This window comes from Saccostrea cucullata, unplaced genomic scaffold (assembly GCF_032062105.1).
Source record: "Saccostrea cucullata isolate Sc308-1 unplaced genomic scaffold, CSIRO_AGI_Scuc_v1 ctg1, whole genome shotgun sequence".
Lineage (NCBI taxonomy): Eukaryota > Metazoa > Mollusca > Bivalvia > Ostreida > Ostreidae > Saccostrea > Saccostrea cuccullata.
The window spans coordinates 1316399-1338145 of NW_026920581.1; the positions used below are offsets into that span (position 1 = coordinate 1316399).

General features: G+C 33.3%; 1 protein-coding gene across 1 annotated transcript in view; it reads right to left on the reverse strand.

The window, feature by feature from the left end:
* The window catches only part of LOC134252485 (ecdysteroid-phosphate phosphatase-like), a 43997-nt gene extending 23145 nt beyond the window's left edge, over nt 1-20852 (reverse strand). Inside the window, exons 1-5 of the mRNA XM_062734977.1 lie at nt 20682-20852; nt 18479-18532; nt 5626-5812; nt 5176-5368; nt 2645-2814 (exon numbers count right to left, since the gene is read on the reverse strand). Coding sequence (XP_062590961.1) covers nt 2645-2814; nt 5176-5368; nt 5626-5812; nt 18479-18532; nt 20682-20794 — 717 coding nt within the window. The 5' untranslated portion in view covers nt 20795-20852. The remainder of the gene's footprint in view (nt 1-2644; nt 2815-5175; nt 5369-5625; nt 5813-18478; nt 18533-20681) is intronic.
* Between the last annotated feature and the right edge of the window lie 895 nt (nt 20853-21747).

Genomic DNA, 21747 nt, shown 5'->3' on the forward strand with positions numbered 1-21747 from the left:
TACCTACTTATTTAGCCCCGCCCTAGCACTAGAACCCCTGACACCAGGGCCATGAATTTCACAATTTTGGTAGAGGACTCATTGCTGATTACAATTATGCATACAGTTTGACTGCTTGGTGCCCAGGAGTAAAGAAGAAGATTTTTAAAGATTGCATTAATTTTAGTGGTTTTGGCCCCACCCCTCAGGCCCCTGGGGGGCAGGGATCATGAAATTCACAATTTTTGTTCCCCTTCACCCATAGATGCTTTGTGCCAAATTTGGTTGAAATTGGTTCAGTGGTTGCAGAGAAGAAGCTGAAAATGTTCAAATGTTAACGCACGACGCACAACGCACAACGCACGACGCACGACGACGGACGAAAACGGATAGCAATAGGTCATCTGAGTTTACTCAGGTGACCTAAAAATTAAAAACCATACGTTGACTCATATGAAATATTTTTAACATAAGTTTGACTTAGCTATGACCTAGCTTAGCTCGCTTTATGTTACGGTTTAAGACATACTTATTTAGTAGTACTTAGGCAGGTCCTAAGATTATACCTAAACCGTACTTACGACCCTACTTAATTAAGTCAAAAACTTAGCAACCTTTATGTTACGAGCCCCTGTTGCTCTCTGTAAACAAGAGGCCCATGGACCACATCGCTCACCTGAACACTGTGGCTAGGAAAAAGTAGAAATTGGTTTATTATTAAAAAGTTTAAATCAAAAAGTAGTCCCATGACCCATCATGGCTTTACTATTCTTGACAAGAAGATTTTCAAAGAATTTTCCTATATATTTCTAATAAAAACTTTGGTCGGCCATTGTGGCCCCGCCCTTCCCCCAGAGGTCATGATTTGAACAAAATTGAATCTACACTGCCTGATGATGCTTCCATATAAATATGATCAATTATGGCTTTGACATTCTTGAGAGGATTTTTAAAGAATTTTCCTATATATTTCTATGTAAAACTTTGGTCGGCCATTTTGGCCCCGCCTTCCCCCGGGAGTCATGATTTTAACAAACTTGAATCTACACTACCTGAGGATGCTTCAGTATAAATATGATCATTTATGGCTTGGCTATTCTTTAGAAGAAGATTTTTTAAGAATTTTCCTATATATTTCTATGTGAAACTTTGGTCGGCCATTCTGGCCCCGCCCTACCCCCGGGGGTCATGATTTGAACAAATTTGAATCTACACTACCTGAGGATGCTTCAGTATAAATATGATCAATTATGGCTTGGTTATTCTTGAGAAGAATATTTTTTAAGAATTTTCCTATATATTTCTATGTAAAACTTTGGTCGGCCATTTTGGCCCCGCCTTCCCCCGGGAGTCATGATTTTAACAAACTTGAATCTACACTACCTGAGGATGCTTCAGTATAAATATGATCATTTATGGCTTGGCTATTCTTTAGAAGAAGATTTTTTAAGAATTTTCCTATATATTTCTATGTGAAACTTTGGTCGGCCATTCTGGCCCCGCCCTACCCCCGGGGGTCATGATTTGAACAAATTTGAATCTACACTACCTGAGGATGCTTCAGTATAAATATGATCAATTATGGCTTGGTTATTCTTGAGAAGAATATTTTTTAAGAATTTTCCTATATATTTCTATGTAAAACTTTGGTCGGCCATTTTGGCCCCGCCCTACCCCCGGGGGTCATGATTTTAATAAATTTGAATCTACACAATCTGATGATGCTTCAATATAAATATGATTAATTATGGCTTGGCTATTCTTGAGAAGAAGATTTTTTAAGAATTTTCCTATATATTTCTATGTGAAACTTTGGTCGGCCATTCTGGCCCCGCCCTACCCCCGGGGGTCATGATTTTAACAAACTTGAATCTACACTACCTGAGGATGCTTCAGTATAAATATGATCAATTATGGCTTGGCTATTCTTGAGAAGAAAATTTTTTAAGAATTTTCCTATATATTTCTATGTAAAACTTTGGTCGGCCATTCTGGCCCCGCCCTACCCCCGGGGGTCATGATTTTAACAAACTTGAATCTACACTACCTGAGGATGCTTCAGAATAAATATGATCATTTATGGCTTGGCTATTCTTGAGAAGAAGATTTTTAAAGAATTTTCCTATATATTTCTATGTAAAACTTTGGTCGGCCATTTTGGCCCCGCCCTACCCCCGGGGGTCATGATTTGAACAAACTTGAATCTACACTACCTGAGGATGTTTCCACATAAGTTTCATCTTTCCTGGCACAGTGCTTCTTGAGAAGAAGATTTTTAAAACATACCACCAAATTTTCATTTATTCCCAATTATCTCCCCTTGAATGAGGGCGTGGCCCTTCATTTGAACAAATTTGAATCCCCTTCACCCAAGGATGCTTTGTGGCAAGTTTGGTTGAAATTGGCCCAGTGGTTCTTGAGAAGAAGTCGAAAATGTGAAAAGTTTACAGACGGACAGACAGACAGCCAGACAGACAGACGGACAGACAGACGACGGACAAAATGTGATCAGAAAAGCTCACTTGAGCTTTCAGCTCAGGTGAGCTAAAAAAACAACATGACCTTGACCTGCATTTTTGGAAAGTTTACCTTGAACCTTGAGCACAAGATCCAAAACTGACCTCCTAAGAGTTTGAAAATGGCACCATTTAGAGTATATAAATACCTCACTTCTGCCCGCCCTGGGATCCCTGGAATACAGTCTGAGGTCCCATCTAACGTCCACCCCCAGGTCTATTTCTTTGGCGTATTTCAGGAGCTTGTCGTGCTGTTCTGGTGGGTACTGGTATGCCAGGGTCAAGTGAAGCTGTTTCTTGTGGGGCTCAACTTTGACCCCTTAAAAGAAAAATGAATTTTATTTTAAATTGTTTCGATGACTTCAAAAATAAATATTAAATCTATGAATGATACAATTATAATGTTAGTCTGGTAAATAGCTTTGCTTGATTTATACAAAGATGAATTTGAAATTAAGTATTAATATACAGTTTCATGTTCATCCTATTGATATAACAAGGTCTAACTGTATATCTTGAGAATGTGTATCTTTTCAAAGTGAAAACACTTCTTCTGTCAGTTTACGTAATTTTCAGCAGTCAGTATTTAAGCATCTTATATAATTTAAGGGTACCTAATTTTAGTACATCAAAGATTACTCAGAATAATTTATTTCTCTCAACCAAGCTATGATTAGGTACTAACAAGGGAAACATCTGTCTTTACCAGTTATTGACAATTTTTATAACAAATTATCTACAGGACCAATCTATTGCATATATTCCAGGAAGATTTTTTTATCACTCTGCACTGAAGTTGAAAGGAATATAAAAGTGTGTTTGTGTGTGGGTGGGTGAGTAAGTGAATGCATAATGGAAGTTTCACAAGCAATAATGTGTTATTTGAGAGAAGATGCTCTGCCTTTAATCTTCATATACGAGGGTCGTTAGAAAAGTTCGCGGACACTTTGAATTACGGAAAATCTATTTTGTACTGTGAAGTATGACCTATGTCTGAATAAATTTCTACATTTTGTTTATTGGTATGTAAAAAATCAGGTTCATATAATAAAATCTTGAAAATTTACAACGATTTTTACTATGAGGTCATGGGATTCACGGAGCAATCACTTGAAAGGCGACGTGACAACCAGATTTCAACCCGTGACAACCAGATTTCAACCGGTAAAGTTTTGTCGCAGTGTTCTATAAATCTTTCATTTCTTCAGATTTTTCTTATCTATTTTCTACTTTAAAATTGAATATCTATATCAAGACATATTACTTTTCTTTTATATAATGTCTTTTGTACTGATTCGGATATTATTGAGATCTTTAAAAAAGTCTATGCAGTTAATCGATCAGGTATGGAAACTATGCAAAACCATATAGGCGCAACGCAACGTCCATGCGATACGGGGGTATTGAAGTATCGATGGAGGTAATCATTCAAAATGTTAATCCTTCCATTCTTATGAAGCTACAACCATTTGAAAACTTGTCCTTTGTAGGTGTAGGATATTCCCGGCAGCATCTTGAACATTTTAATCTCTTTTTAGACATTTTCCAGTCTGCATACATAATTTTTACATAGTGCAGTGCTCCATGACGCTAAATGACGTTCCGATTTTTGGCTGTGTTTTTAAACGTTGATCAGTTAAAAACGGCTATAAAACAGTCATATACCCTCCAATTTAGTTCAAAATTTCTCCCAGTGACGTTTCATGAATACTATAGCGGCAGGTAAAATATCAGAAAACTCTTTGCGGTACAATTGTGCAATTTTTAATTTTAATGAAGAGTCTTTGTGATGTAAACGTGCCAAAATGTAGCATGCTCCGTGAAGCAAGATTTATCAAAAAGAAAAAGCTGTATATTTTTCAATAATCATCGGAGAGCACCAAATTCTTGTATATTAATTGGAGAAAAGGTAAAGATTTTATCTGCAAAGTTTGACCGGTTTCGTGGAAATAGCGCGCTCACAATAAAACTTGTCCGCGAACTTTTCTAACACCCCTCGTATGTTTAGAAAGTATACAAAAATCTTATCGCAAAAGCAATTTTTTGTACCAATTTTCACATATTTACATAAAAATTCATAAAAGTGCAACTTGTCATTTTCCTACTTTCTAACTGGAAATGTTTAATTTTTTTATCACCAGGTTTTCCTCTGTATTTTGGTACCAGCTATTTACTCAGCATACAAAAATACTACAAGTATTTACTATATATAACCACTTCAACTATCTAAATGCATTTATCAATATAAAAGTGGTGTTCCTGCTTTTATGTGCCAGTAAATGATGTATTTCAGTTATAAACAGAAATACATTTACATGAAGTGTCTCAGTAATTATAAACTGTCCTGGACTCTTGAGCAAGCATACAATGTAACCTGGCAACAGTCAAACCTGTTTTAGATGACCCATCAATGCAGGTTCTAAAATGGTCACGTGACAAGCAAGGCTGAAAGTCACTTATTTTTAGGTTAGAAATTGATCGAGGGTTGAAACTGAGGGTTATATGTCATGTAGGACAGGGAGACAACTAAATCAGTTCAATATTGATAGAAAATCTTGGAGGGAAATTTAAAGGCCCCATACATTTATGACAGGAAGTCATAAAACACAGGTGGTTGCTATGACAGGTTTGACTGTATTTTTTATTAAATGTAGCAATGTTTAATACATCAGTGTATTACCTCCTTTGGCTAATTCTTTGCTGAACATTGAGACACATTCTTGTAGGAATTCATACATGGTATCCTTCACAAATAATCCAATAAAATTCATCTGACTAAAGAAATCGAGCTTCAGAGTATCTGGGGCCCGTCTGAGTTTGTTCTCTAGCTTTACAAAGCTCTCACTCAAAAATCCTACATCTTTGTCATCAACCTAAAAATTTCTTAAAAATCAACCTTGATACAAAGTTTTACTGAATCAAAAGATATTTCTTGTATAGAAAATTCTCTTATGCATTCAAAGACAGCAGAGCTGCAAAGGTGTCTTTTTCAAGATCTCAAATAATTGAATCCCAAAATGGCAAGTTATACCAAATTTGCCATAAAAAAATCCTGTCTGATTACTTATAGAATATTTTTCTATACATTCTTTAAACTATAAGCCTGTAAAATTTGATCCACTGAACTCACTGTGAAGAATGGACACATGGTAATGTGAGGGAAGTAGGAATGCGCCCCGTTCCATCCACAGTGGGTGAGGCTCTTCTCCCAGAATTTGTTGAGTTCGTCCTGCATTTTACCGTTAGGACACAGATAGAGGACATATTCCCTGGGGGTGCCATCATCCAGGGTAGGGTCATCTACATGTGACAAGAGCCTGCAAAAAAAAATCAAAATACAGTAAAGCCTCTCTTATTCCACATGCAAGGAGAGACTTTTTTTTTTGATGGGGGAATACACAGGGTATCAGATTACACAGTGTGAAAATATTTAAACAGAAAGTCAAATGGGAATCAAAATGAAGTTCAGAATTCACAGGGAAACAGATTGTCCAAGTGTCAGACTAGACAGTTTTCACTGTACATGTAGTCATTTTAAGGCACTTCCATGCTAAGAAAACAATATCCTGAAAACCTACATCTATATTGTTGTAAAATTCATGTATTTATAATTATTAAAACTTGCAGATTTTCACACCAATAATCAGGTAATGTAATCTCCTGGAACAGTTTCAATCTTAGCAAAATATTTCGAAAGATTTTGCTTCAATTTTACATTTAAGTCTATTAACAAATGTGCAAGTAATCTGATATTCAACAAATCAAATAGCATCAAGTCTAGACATTTTGAAAAGTTCAATCCAGGTTTGTAAATAGTAAAAGGCTTACTGAGAATTTCTCCTGCTGCTACTTCTCACATTATTACAACCAAGCTTCATTATATCCATACAAAATCTTCTGTATATACATGATATACATGTTGTATCTTTAAGGAAGCATCTTGTGTTCAAGATAAAAACTTGAATGTATACTTATAATTATGTGTTTGTAGGCTCTTTACAATAGAATAGAATAGAATAGAATTTATTACCAATCAGGGCCCATTAGGCATAAACATATAACATATATAATTACATATAAACATAATAAAGTAATAGACAGAATACAACATGTGGTGAAGAGCAATTCTTCTATTAAGTATATATATATATACTGATATATATGTTGGTGGCATTTTTAAGTTTCATATATAGACATACATGACGGGTTGTTGTACAAAAAAAAAAAAAAAAAAAAAAAAATGTGCATAAGTATTATTCATGATATACATATATATGTAAATATATAAATATAAATAAACATAAAAATATTTTTGAAAAATCAACAGGAGGCAGCAAGAGTCGGTGCTAAAGGATATACAGAATTCCACTTCTGCCTCATGTAGAATAAACAGACATAAAATTTATGGAAATAAACACATATTATATAAATAATTATACATTGACACATGTGTTAATTAAATCAAACTACAATGGACAGCAAGAGTCAGTGCTGAAGGATAGTATATAGTTATTATACATGTATTAAAGTTATCCACTTCTGTTCAATGTAGAGTATATAATACAACACACATATCAACAACACCTTTACATAGTGTAGCATAATTATCCAACTAAGGTACTTCAAATGATTTTGAATTTGTCAAACTATACATGATTATGAATTCACACAATTTGAACAGCACATCAACATCTTCACAGTTCATTAACCATAAAAATTGGTCATTTTTTGACAAGCTTTTAAAAGATGACACCTCATAGATATCATGGATAGTAAATTTATTCTTGATTGACTATGGCATGGACAACTTAAAAGAAAATGTACTTCATCTTCTATCTCTTCTATTTTACAATTGGGGCATATTCTCTCTTCTCTTGGAATACCGTAATGTCTACCTTTTTCAATCATCAGATTGTGAGAAGATATTCTAAATTTTGTTAGAATCTTTCTTTTTTCAAACTTTCTTAAAATTAATAAATAAGGTTCTAGTCCAAAGTTCTGTTTAATTGTGCAATAGGTGTCCAATTTCCCACAATTACTTAATTCTTCCTTCTTTTGATACCATTTTTCAAGAAAATATGAATTTAGAATGCATTTACAATGATATTTAAATGTTGATGTAGATGATTTCAGATGAGGTGTTAACTGAGGAAGAAGTTGTTTAAACATATCAATAGAACCAAACCATGATAATTTGTTTTTATTGAAATTGGATACCGAGGTAGTATACGCAGCTTTTAATAGAGGATATGTGTCATCCAAATTCTCTAACCTATGCCAGTATTTCAATATATTCTGAACAATACTGAAACTCATAGGGTGTCTACCTAGTTCTGAAAGGACTGCAAATTTTGTACTTTTGTTATTTACACTTAATAAAAATCTACAAAACTTGTAATGTAATTTCTCACAAAGTGACTTAGAAAATAATTCATCCAGTGCAATGGGTCCATTTCTAAATCGTGATGTAGTAGTGTTAAAGGCCCCCCAAATTTCACTACCGTAAAGTAATATGGGTTTTATTGTATGATCATATACATGTAAAGCTGTGTTTATTTTAGGGTTCAATGATAGGAATTTTTTTTGTAATTTAAAAAGTGCCTTTGAAGCTTTTTTTGTAAAGTTCATCCTAAGCAAGTGTAAAACTTCCAGATGCAGTGAATTATATGCCCAAGTATCTATAAGAAGTGATACATTCAAGAGGTTCTTTGTTTAGTGTGAAGTTTTCTTTCAAGTGTCTACCTGCTTTGTTAAAGATTAATACTTTGGTTTTTGAAACATTTACATCAAGGCACCAGTCAGTACAGAACTTATCAAGACAATTAAGTTTTTGTTGAAGTCCTTTTGATGACTTGGACAATAAAACTATATCATCTGCATACATTAGACAATGAAGTAATTTATCGTGTAACTGAATATTATCATCAGTTATATTATTGAAGTATTCTGGAAGATTATTGATAAAAATTTTGAATAAATTTGGACTTAAATTGTCTCCCTGTTTAACTCCTAACTTAATAGGGAAAGTCTCAGTGATTTGATTGTTTAACTTAATGCATGATCTACTACAATTGTACATACTCTTAATTACATTGTAAAATTTAGATCCAACCCCAATTTCTAGCAGTTTAATTTTGATGCCTTCATGTATTACTGTGTCAAATGCTTTTCTAAAGTCAATGAAACATGCATAAGAGTCGTCCTTCTTTCTGAGAGCAATATGTTTCAAATAAAGTTCTTAAAATAAACATGTGATCAGATGTTCTTGCCTTTTTACAGAAACCAATTTGACAATCATTAATAATTTTGTTTTTTTCTAGATATTTATCAAGTCTTTTATTCAAAATACTGTTAAATAATTTACCAATTGCACTAGTGATGGTAATGCCACGATAATTGTTTGGATTATTGATATCCCCTGACTTATGCAGAACAGTAATGTATCCCTCGGCCCATGATTTGGGATAAAGTCCATGTGATAAGCAAGCATTGAAAATATTTCTTAAAGATGGTAGTAGAGCATTGTGACCATATTTAATCATATGATTGGAAATGTTGTCTAGTCCAGGAGATTTATCATATTTAATACAAGAAATTGCCTCTGCTATTTCTGAAGAACTTATTGTATAGTCTAATTCGTTAAAACATTGTTTATTTTCCATTTGAGAAATTTTCGTTTTCAATTCATTTAGCCTGTCAAAATATGACTCTCTCACTTCATTTAATTTTGTAAAATGATCCAGCCATCTATCAGGATGAATAGTTGTATCTACTGCATTATTTTTGTCAAGAAGATGGTTCACAAGGTTCCAGTAAAGTTTGGGATTATCCTCATTTAAAGCATCAAGCCTTGCAATGAGGGACTGCTGATATTGTATTCGTTTGTGTTTACATAATTTCGCATACTGTTTTCTGAGTTTAAAAAATCTGCCTCTAATAATTGGATCTTTTGGGAATTGAGACATAACTCTAGCAATATTAATTAATTTATTTTTTATGTGTTTTAAGTCTCCATCAAACCACTTCTTATTTTTGCTTCTTTGTGCTGCTTTAGTTTTCTTTTTTTCTGCTTTAGTTTTATTTCTTTTCAAGGATCTAGTGGCAGCATTAATAATAATAGTCTGGAGTTTGTCTACAGCAGTATTTACAGAGGATAGTGAGTTCTGAACCTCCAAATTTGCCAAATCAAACAGTTCTTTCTGTATGTCTACAGAGGTTAAAGCTTCTTGAAATTTAAATGCTGAGTCTTCTGACCATATAAAACGTGGATTAATAAATTGCATCTTACACATATCTTGATTATTTTCTACTAGATTTGTAAAATTGGCAGACAATTCCCAATGTAATAAGCAGTGACAGTCAGATAGTGTAGGATCAAAATCATTAACTCTGAAATACAAAATCTGATCCAAAATACTTTCAGAGATGATAACATATGTTCACTACACTTATAATATTTGGTGCATTTTCAGCAATACATGTAAATGAGGTCAATAATGAAATATGGTACTAAATAGAATTTTTAGCGAGGATTTAATTTTGGCATTATTAGCGAGGGTGCTGACATTGCTAAAATTGAATATCGACAATCGTTAATAATTACATGTAATTGTGTATTATTTGTAATAGCTTCTTTAGTTAGCATTTTAAAATCGCTAAAATTTCTTCTCGCTAAAAATAAAATACCATACCAGATTTTGAGTAGAAATCGCTAAATTTGTGTCTCCCTAAAATTTCCACTAATACGGTAAATTGATTTCATTTTTTGACTTAAATAACATGTCATACTAATCTCAAAAGTAAATGTAGGGTATTACCATCGTCGCAAATCACACCCAAAATGTATGATCCTCTCCCATTCTGGCCATGGTTGATTGAGAGGAGAGTATTTCGTAGCTCATTAATTAAAGTATTGACCAATGTGAGTAAATCATAGTCAGATAATGAACTTTGATGGCAATTAACCTTTCAATACTCAATCGCAGTGTAGAATACTGCTGATGTAAATTGTTTATTCCAATTGCGATGGAAACAAAACTTGTCATTGACTGAATATGATGCCAAAATAGAGAGGTGTAAATATTCAAGATTGACACTTTTTGAGATCATGCAAGCAGCCATGGGAAGGAGAGAGTTATACACAGACTTCGGATCGTGGACCGTGGCTTGAGACGATGGGTTTCTACAACGAAATTTGATTATAGGGGGATATTAAGGATTTTTTTCTATTAACCAATAATCATTTACAACAAAGTCCTAGTAAGCATAATGGATCAATCTTCTAAAGTGACACTGAAAGAAATAACTGTTAATTTTATGCCATATTATTCCTTATTCCTATAAAATTCAAGGTTTTCTTTGTATGCTCAGATAATATATCAATTAATTTTTAGCAGGTTTTACATTGTGATGTCATAATCTTTTGTAAAAGTAAGTTGCATAATAATTCTTAAAGCTAGTTAACTGACCACAAAAGCAAATTTCATCATATGAACGGAAAACTTAAAACATTCTGTAAAAAGGAAAAAAAAAACACTTCCTTTTTCTCAATCCTTATAAATAAAAAAAAAAAAAAAACGATTGATTCATGAAAAAATTAAAAAAAAAATTGAAAATCTAGCTAGAATTTTTACTTCCTGAGAGAGATATATAACGTAATTTAATATTTTTATGCAGTCCATAATTATGTTCCCCAAACGAAGTTGGGGAACATATTGTTTTTACTCTGTTTCTTATTATGTTCCCCAAACGAAGTTGGGGAACATATTGTTTTTACTCTGTTTCTTATTATTATTATTATTTTTCTTCTTCCTGGGAAAATTTTGTCCACGAGTGATCTTGTAAACTACACATCCGACTAAGGTAAAATGTTTTTAGGGTCAGTAGACATGTTATGTAGATTTGCCGAACGAAGGTCATTTTGCGCGCACGTGCTTGCAAAAGCTCGCACGTGCAACACGTGAAATGACCAATATAATATATATTGCTGTAACTTTTCTATTTTTTGATTAAATGTTTTGAAACTCATAATGTAAGGATATATTATTAGTATAGACAAGATGGCATGGTCAAAATAGCAAGATCGCACGCGCATGCACGTGCGCTTCGCTCTGATTGGCTGAAACTAAAGTCTCAATATCTTTCTTGTTTCTTGTCATAATCTTTTGAAATTTTGAACATAGGGCTACATTATGAAGATCTACAGCATGATATATAAAAATTTTCATGAAAGCATGCGCATGCGCGCACGCTGCAATCTGATTGGCTGAAACTTTAAATGGCTATATCTCCCTTGTTTTTTTAAAGAAATGCTTTGAAATTTAAAATATAGTCATGCATTAGGATATCCTATAATATGTTATAGAAAAAAATTCATGAAATCACGCGCATGCATCTGTGCTGCAATCTGATTGGCTGAAACTTTAAATGGCTATAACTCCCTTGTTTTTCAACCAAACAGGTTGGGATTTAGAACATTGATAAATATAAGGGACTCCTACAAGAAGGTGTAGTCATCATGCACCTTTTCACGTGCACATGCGTGCACGTGAAATGAGTTAAATTAAAAATACACTCGAGTGAGTGCAATTTTTAATACTTTTGGATTATATGCTTTGATATTAAGTATATTAAAATATATAGATAGTGTAGACAAGATAATATGGTCGTTACACACATGAACACGCGTGCAATTCTTAAATCTAAATATATTTTGTATTCTTCTGGGAAGTCTTTGATTAAGTCTAAATTCCATATAGTATTTCTTATTTAATACAGATTACAGGGAGTATGGCACCAAAAGGGAGTTGGGGAGCGTTTGGGGAACATCTGTAACGGTCTCCGTTACAATTAGCACTAGTTATGTTCCCCAAACGAAGTTGGGGAACATATTGTTTTTACTCTGTTTCTTATTATTATTATTATTATTATTATTATTATTTTTCTTCTTCTTCTTCCTGGGTACTTTTTTGTCCGGGAATGATCTTGTAAACTGTTCGTCCGAGGTAGGTAAAACCTTTTTAGGGTAAGTAGACATGTTATGCAGATTTGCGGAATCAAGGTCATTTTGCGCGCACGTGCTTCCAAGAGCGCGCACGTGCAACACTTGAAATAACCAATATAATAGATATAGTCGGAACTTTTCTATTTTTTGATAAAATGCTTTGAAACTCATAATGTAAGGATACATTAGTAGTATAGACAAGATGGCATGGTCAAAATAGCAAGATCTCACGCGCATGCACGTGCGCTTTGCTCTGATTGGCTGAAACTAAAATCTCAATATCTTTCTTGTTTCTTGTCATAATCTTTTGAAATTTTGAACATGGTCCTACATTATGAAGATCTACAGCATGATGTATTAAAATTTTAATAAAAGCATGCGCATGCGCGCGTGCTGTAATCTGATTGGCTAAAACTTTAAATGGCTATATCTCCTTTGTTTTTTTGACGAAATGCTTTGAAATTTAAAACATAGTCATGCATTACGATATCCTAAAATATGATATAGAAAACATTCATGAAATCACGCGCATGCACGTGTGCTGCAATCTGATTGGCTGAAACTTCAAATGGCTATAATTCTCTTGTTTTTCAACCAAACAGGATGGGATTTAGAACTTGGATAAATATAAGGGACTCCTACAAGAAGGTGTAGTCATTATGCACGTGCTTGCACGTGCGTGCACGTCAAATGAGTAAAATAAAAAATACACTCGAATGAGTGCATTTTTTAATACTTTTGGATTAAATGCTTTGATATTATTAAAATTTTAGATAGTGTAGACAAGATAAGATGGTCGTTACGCAAATGAACACGCGTGCAATGCCTATTTTTTTTTTAATATATTTTGTATTTTTCTTGGAAGACCTTGATTAAGTCTAAATTCCATAAAGTATTTCTTATTTAATAGAGATAACAGGGAATATGGCACCAAAAGGGAGTTGGGGAGTGTTTGGGGAACATCTGTAACGGTCCCCGTTACAATTAGCACTAGTTATTATTATTATTATTATTTTTCTTCTCGGGAAAATTTTGTCCGCGAATGATCTTGTAAAGTACACATCCGATTAAGGGGAAACCTTTTTAGGGTAAGTAGGCATGTTATGTAGATTTGCGGAACGAAGGTCATTTTGCGCGCACGTGCTTGCAAGAGCGCGCACGTGCAACACGTGAAATGACCAATATACTTGAAATTGCCGTAACTTTTACATTTTTCGATGTAATGCTTTGATATTTAGAATATATAGACATATTATAAATGTAGATAAGATGACATTGTCAACATGCCATTTTGCGCGCACATGCTTGCAAGAGCGCGCACGTACAACACGTGAAATGACCAATATATTGGATATAGCAGTAACTTTTCTATTTTTGGATGAAATCTTTTGAAATTTATAATGTAAGGATATATTAGTAGCGTAGACAAGATGACATGGTCAAAATAGCAAGACCTCACGTGCATGCACGTGCGCTTCGCTCTGATTGGCTGAAACTAAAGTCTCTATGTCTTTCTTGTTTTTCGACGAAATCCTATGAAATTTTGAATATAGCCATGCATTAAGATATCCTACAACATGATATATAGCAATTATCATGAAAACACGTGCATGCACGTGTGCTGCAATCTGATTGGCTTAAACTTTAAAGAGCTATAACTCCCTTGGTTTTCAACCAAACAGGATGGAATTTGGAACATAGATAGATATAATGAACTTCTAAAAGAAGGTATGGTCACCATGCACATGCCTACACGTGCGTATACGTGCGCTGTAATCTGATTGGCTGAATTATAAAACAGCTATAACTCCCTTGGTTCTCAACCAAACGGGGTGGGATTTAGAACATAGATAGATGTAATGGACTTCTACAGGAAGATATAGTCACAATGCTCATGTATGCACGTGTGTGCACGTGAAATGAGTAAAATCAAAAATACACCTGAATGAGCGTATTTTTTTAATACTTTTGGATTAAATACTTTAATATTTAGTATATAAAAATATATAGATTGTGTAGACAAGATGATATGGTCATTACGCACATGCATTCACATGCGCACGCATGCAATGCTAAAATTTGAATGAACTTGGCGTTGTTTAAGTCTCAAATGCATAGATTTTGTCCTATTTAATGAAGCTTACAGGGAATATGGCACCAAAAGGGAGTTGGGGAGCGTTTGGGGAACATCTGTAACGGTCCCCGTTACAATTAGCACTAGTTATACTGCATATTTGATACCAATTAAATATTTAATTATATAACCTTTGAATGCATTGCAATACCTGTATTCTCTCAATCAACATATCTTTTTAATATAAATTACTGTATATTGGGAGGATATAGACCAACATTTGACTTATGAAGGCCAATACATCTGTATATCTCTAAATTATGAAGAGGTGACCATGGGTTATATGCAGGTCAATATAACAAATATTGACAACTCATCCTGGGTCTTGTCCAGGTCAATACATCAAAGTCATGAAATGGTTAAAGACCTATAAAATCTCCCATCCAATATTTTTGAAATGTGATCATACAAATGTAAATGCCTGGCATAAGGTTTCTCCCCTTTAAGTGAAAGTCTCTGGAACCCTTAATTTCTTTAACACAAACACTGAAGATTCTCCTTGGTGCATATCTTTTCATCATGATCTCCCTATCATCCTAGCATTATTGATATAGATCTCATAAGTCTAGAAGTGCAAAAAAATACCTAAGTGTGGGACTTAGAGGCATTCAATTGATATGGAAAACTACAATATATAGCCCTATCACCTTCAATCTTTAATACTGACAATAATGTACACTGTAATACAGTTAATTTCAATTGCCAAGTCATGGTGTACCATAGAAATATGTATGATTCTTCTGTCTAATATTTCTTCCATAAAAGATAGGTATGACAACGTATCTCTGTACAATACGTTAGATATGCATTTAATTATGTACTAGGTACAAATTTCGTGCTCAGTGGATATGCTTTTCTGTGAAGTCAAAATGAATACATATCTTTATACAGGTGACAATCCTAACAAAGGTATTCTATCTCTATTCATATACAATAGACAGAACAAGGATGTATTTTACTGACAATTAAGATATCAGAGGCTTTTGACAGCTGCTATAAACTTTTAATGATCTTCTTTTTTTTCCATAAGTCAAATATCTGGCAAGAAAAAATATGCAAGGGACCAAAGCTACGCTAGTAATCTTACTCCTACTCAAAGGGAGATCATAGTCCTCTTGTGACCTAATAAATAAGAAAATCTTAAAACATCTTCACAGCAAGATGCTTGAATTAATTATAACAATCTTTTTTTCTTCAAATATGAGGTCCATGGGCCAAAAATAATAATTAAAAATATGGTCCATTACCGCTACACCTTTTTACTTAATATCTTAAGTGAATAATCAAAGGGAAATAACTTCTCTCAAAGGAAGGTGAAAATTTCCTTTCAAGTTTACAGAGCTAGGTATAGGATTAATGGGATGCAGTTTTCCAGGTCACATATATAACATCACATATAACAGAGAAGACCAATTTACTGCTAAGACACATTTGACAGTGTATTTTAAGTCTTATTACTAGCCTTTAAGAGGAGACATCATCTTGAATCTGAAGTGTGACAAGTTAAATTAAAGTGTAACACAGATATAAAGATAGAGACAAAAGAAACAAGAAATGTTTGTAAAACACTAATGTCTCCTTCCTCCAATTAATTGGAATTTTTCTAAGTCAAAGGGGCATAACTCTGTCAAAAATGGCTTGATCCCAAAACAGAATTTAGCCTAGATATTCTTAAGATAAATCAATCTGTATTCCGAATTTCATTTCTGTATATGCAACCTCTGCGAAAAAAATGAACGGAAACTGCAAATTATCCTAATTTTATAAGTCCAAGGGGCATGACTTTGTCCAAAATTGTCTGATTGTACCCTGAACAGATCTTGACCTAGATATTTTTATGATAAATCTGTATACCAAATTTCATTTCAATATGTGCAACCTCTGCAAATAAAATGAATGTAAACTGATGGTGGACCAACAGAAAGCAGCAAAGCAATATACCCTCCATTCTTTGAAGGGGACCATATAATAAATGTTACATATGTACACAAGTAAATACGTGTATAAATGTAAAAAAAAAATATGAATCAGTTTTCCTCAACAACACTGCATTATGATTGAATTGTTTGAGAGCACAAAAATGAATAACATTGCCACATTTTCTTACAAAAGCCCTGTATTTTTATAAGGAGAGCCATTGAAATCTCCATGTCAAGCAGTAGCTTAAGAGCATTCTTCCTGCTCTATTACTCATGGTATCGTTCAAATATCTTATCATTGCTGAATCAGGGTCAAAAGTACATTAAATGTCACAGTTTATTAATGACAGTGAAATTTTCCTTACTGAAATCATGTTCACTTGAATACAAGGAAAATATGACAATGAATTTTTATGCACACACTTTGATACATGTAAGCAATCTTTGAATGGATATAAAGGTCTTAATTCTGAACTCTGTTTGACTGATATATTGAAAATTCATTTCACTTTCCAGATTCATCAATTCCTTATTTTCAGGAAGAATTGAAACCTAAACACAGCAATAGATTATATATATATGATTATTTATAGGTAAGATTGCTAAATCAAGAAGTACCAGTCTCCATTTTCCTGCCTGACACACTCTTGGGCTATTTATATGTATACATGTACTGGTATGTAATACACTACAAAGGGTCAAAATCTCTGAACAATACATGTATAGTAATGTACATTCCACTACTGTTTTGAAATATTAATTTAAAAAATTGTAACAACAAGACAGATCATAGTATTTTATGACAGTCAACTTTGGCAAAACCAATTGAATGATTAAGTTTAACAGGTGCCTCTCAAATAATTTAAAAATTTTTGAATTATAATTTGTATATACACTGTATACAACTGTCTTATAATCTGTTGAATATAGGTACACTCTGTATCGTCTGGTGATCTAGTATGATTTTTCACTAAGAATGTTGTTCCTGTGCACTATCATCTTTGCTAGCTAAGGGTGAAGATCCGCTAGCCAAGGATGAAGATCCGCTCTTCTCTTCTTTCTTGGCTAGCAAAGATGGTGCACTATACCCCTACAAGTAAGAGCCTAGCTTAATGTCCCTATGGACTCCTTATTTACTTCTGACGTGGCACCAAATCAAAAGTATCTCGCCGTGAACCTCTAGCATGCTGGAGTACTATGCACTTTAGTTTTGGAAGTCTTAAATTTGCACGCAGGGTCAAAATTTCTGACTAAAAGCAAGAAGTCTGTAATATATTTGGAATCCAATGCAGTGCAGAATCATAGAGAAAAATATGAAATGTATCTTTGGACCAGATTAAATGAGAAGTAAAACAACATAGGACATAGCACCATCTACCACATAAAAAAACAAAGCTAAGGAAATTCAGTTGAACTGAACATGATCTACAGGAATGTGAGGATGAACCCAGACCCCATCCCCAGTCTACCAATGAGATGGACGACCATCGCAGCCTAGGTAGAATGTAATACTGAAAAACACCTAAAAATAGCCTTCTGAAATAGTATAACTGTCAAATACAGGAAAGAAGGCAATGGAAGGGGATGTTATGGCAAACTTCGATCTCTTTTAAAAAAGATATATTGTTCTTTAAACAGCTTCTTGGAATTCTATGATACTTTGATCTAAGGAAATGTTCCACACTGTATGTGTTATAAATAGTTGTTTAATATGAATAAACTGATGTTCTATTATAATATTGTTCAATATGTTAATACATATTTGCCAGTGCATTGAACAGAGTACTTATTCTTTTTAGATAAAAAGAATAATTTAATCAGTTTAATCAGCTTGAACAGACTTTAAATTTATACATAGATATAAATAGTTTTGAACTCAAAAAAGCTGCATTTGTACGAGTATCCATACAATATAAACATAACTCACCAATCAGAGGCCAGCTGAATTCCTCGATCTCCTGTGGCCGCAATGGCTTTCTCTCTACAATAGAGTTTTTCTTAAAATATTTTTTTCATTATAATATATGATGGTCAAACCTATGTAATAAGAAATACATGCATTTTATCGATAAGTGAGCTGACTTTTCTATTTGATCATCAATGTGAATGCATGTAATATTACTACATTGTATTTCCTTTAAAATATATTTAAAACTCTTTTTGTTTTTATAATAAATGCTACAAAAAGTGCAAGTTAATTTCAAAACTTGTTAATCATGTTGATACTCATTAAAAAAAGCTAGAACTTAAGTGTATTTTTCTAATTATAGCAAAAATATGACTTGTTCACAGCAATATTTACTATAATTAGAAAGAACAATCTGTGTCCTGGGACATGCCCTCAATCAACAGGTTAGAAAGTCATTTTAACAATGGATCATACACCCTATCTATGGAATTTCATTTCTATAGTGAAGTTTACTGAATCCTAAACTTTACATGTATGTTCATTGTACATATTAAATGATCTGATATCATTACAATTCAATTCACTAAAAGTGCTTCTATAGCACCCCCTCCCGTACCTTGTGTAGTGTTTTAATAATCAGTATCGAAGTACATGTACATGTATAAATGTACTAGGAATGTAGAGTATTCATCTTCCCTGGAATTTTATTTATGATTCTTCTGTAGCTTTATGTTACATAACTCTTGCCCTTCACAATATAATGTAATTTTATATACTTTAGTAAATATATAAAAGTCTCAAGAAAAACAATAAGCCCCCCCTCTCTACTGAATTTGTAGAATTATTAAATGTATACATGTATGTGAAGGAAATTTACATGTATTATATTCATACAAAGATTTGATTGCTTATTCTTTATTATGTGTATAGAAGATTTTTTTATATGGAATATTTATCACACTGTAATGATGATTTATAACCTCATAAATTTTTCATTTCACATGCTCAATACTATCATCTAGTAAAAAAAAAAAGTATTTAAAAAAAAAAATTAAAAAAAATGTTACGTTGACCTCTCACATTTGAAGCGAGAGGCATAACCACCAGACCACGGAGTCGCTTCACATAGACAAAAGTATATGCCTGAAGTCACATACATGTATATATTCATGTTTTCATATGTTTTCTCAAAATTTTACACAATCCATGGTGTTTGATTTTTTATATACAGTTCTAATAGATGTAATAAGAATATAAAGTAGAACCTGTTTTATGCAATAACTCTCCTCATGCCCCTGTGCTAAAAATAGCGCCATGTAATACTATAAATACTAATAAAACAAACGGGGCGGGGCACTTTGAGAGGGGCGAGAGACGTCCTAGGGAGTTTTGGTATAAAATTACATTGCATAAGCTCAAAATCTTCTTGAAATATCGCCTGGAAATGAAAATTACATAGACAGAATGTATAAATTTACGACCTTGAACTTTGACCTTTTGACCTCAAAATCAATAGGGGTCTTCATTAGGCCACAGGGAGTTGTTATATAAAATTTCATTGCAATAGCTCAAATGGTTCTCGAGATATCGTGTGGAAACGAAAGTGTTTTTACAGACAGAATTTGCTTATTTATGACCTTGACCTTTGACATTTTGACCTCAAAATCAATAGGGGTCTTCTTTAGTCCATAGGGAGTTGCTATGCTAAATTTCATTGCAAAAGCTCAAAGGGTTCTCGAGATATCGTGTGGAAACGAAATTTCAGACAAACCCAAATTAATATTTTCAAAATAGCTTAATCCAGCTATAGGATTTCAGTTTTGTTTTTGTTTTTTTTTCTTTTAGGGTTATGCCTTAAATATACAGAAAACATCTATAGACAAAATTTGATCTGGGCCTACATGGCCTAGTGCAGCTAACAGGCTAAGGAGACAACATAGACTCATATCTAGAGAGAGCTCTCCACAGTGCATGTAATGATGTTTTCATAACTGTGTCTTTTTGTACATTGAGAAAATGCATTTAAGAAAAGTTTAAGCTAAAATAAATATATAAATCTACCTCTTCTGAATAACCATTTAAAGCTATAAACTAATTTATGCATGATCAGATAATACTTGAATAGCTAAAAAAGTGACAGTGCAGATAAGCACGATATTCGCGCACCTGTTGGTCGTGTTTCATAGCAAGAGGCATGCCATCTTTCAATTTTAATACTTACGCTCGGTTCCTGGGAAACCCCATTGACACCAGAGTGTCCAGGGCAGTCTGTCGCTTTGTTCTTTTGATGGAATCATCCCTATTACTTCGAGCAGGTAAACTTGCAGACGCCATATTTACAAACAGTAAAGCACTTCCGGGTGGTTTGGTATCAAAGAAAGACAACTCTCTGTCTAAATTTTTTATCAGGAATTTTATCTTCACTTCCTCATTCCATTAAAAAAAAGTTGAAATCTCGCTTCTCGTTCTCACAGAAAAAGAATACACTGAACAAGATATTTCTATGCTGATTATTCATGTTTCTATACTCTTGACCTTATTATATATTTACCAGGAACATGATATTCAAATGATTTCAGAAGAAAATCAAAATTTTCCCTAAATAATAAAAAGGAAATATACCAAATTAGTATACATTTTTTTTTCATTTTTAAATCAAAGTCGTCAAAAGGAAAAAAACTTTAGATATACAGTACAAAAAATGTATAAATAAAAGAAATTATTATATGTTTGAATATTTTTTATGCTCTCGTGATCAAAGAATGATCAATCGTAGGTATATACATGTATATACACTGTAGTTTTTGCCCTGTTCTTCATGGAGGTTGATCTGTCTGTTTGTCTGTCCGCATAAACTTTGACAACTTTGTCCATAATTTATGAGTGGGTTGAGCCATGGTTTTCATATTTCACAGGTGTATTTCTTGTGACAAGAACTTTCTATTGGTACCACAAAATTTGACCTCGTAACCTTGACCTTATTATTGCTAGGGCTTTCTTATATCACAGGTATATTATTTGTGACAAGACCTTTTATTTAACCCTGACCATAACTTTTGAACCGTGAGTACTAGCTTTCATATTTCACAGGTGTATTTCTTGTGAGAAGACCTTCCATTATAGGTAACAGCAATTTTGACCTTGACCTTGGAGTTTAACTTGCATTTGAGAAATGTCAACCCTCGTCATAAGCTGCCATACATGGCATCAGTGTTTCACAAACAAATCTTGCTTTTTATTAGCTGAAAAGTTATTGAAAATATTTCACATGCAACCAACTCCCAGTA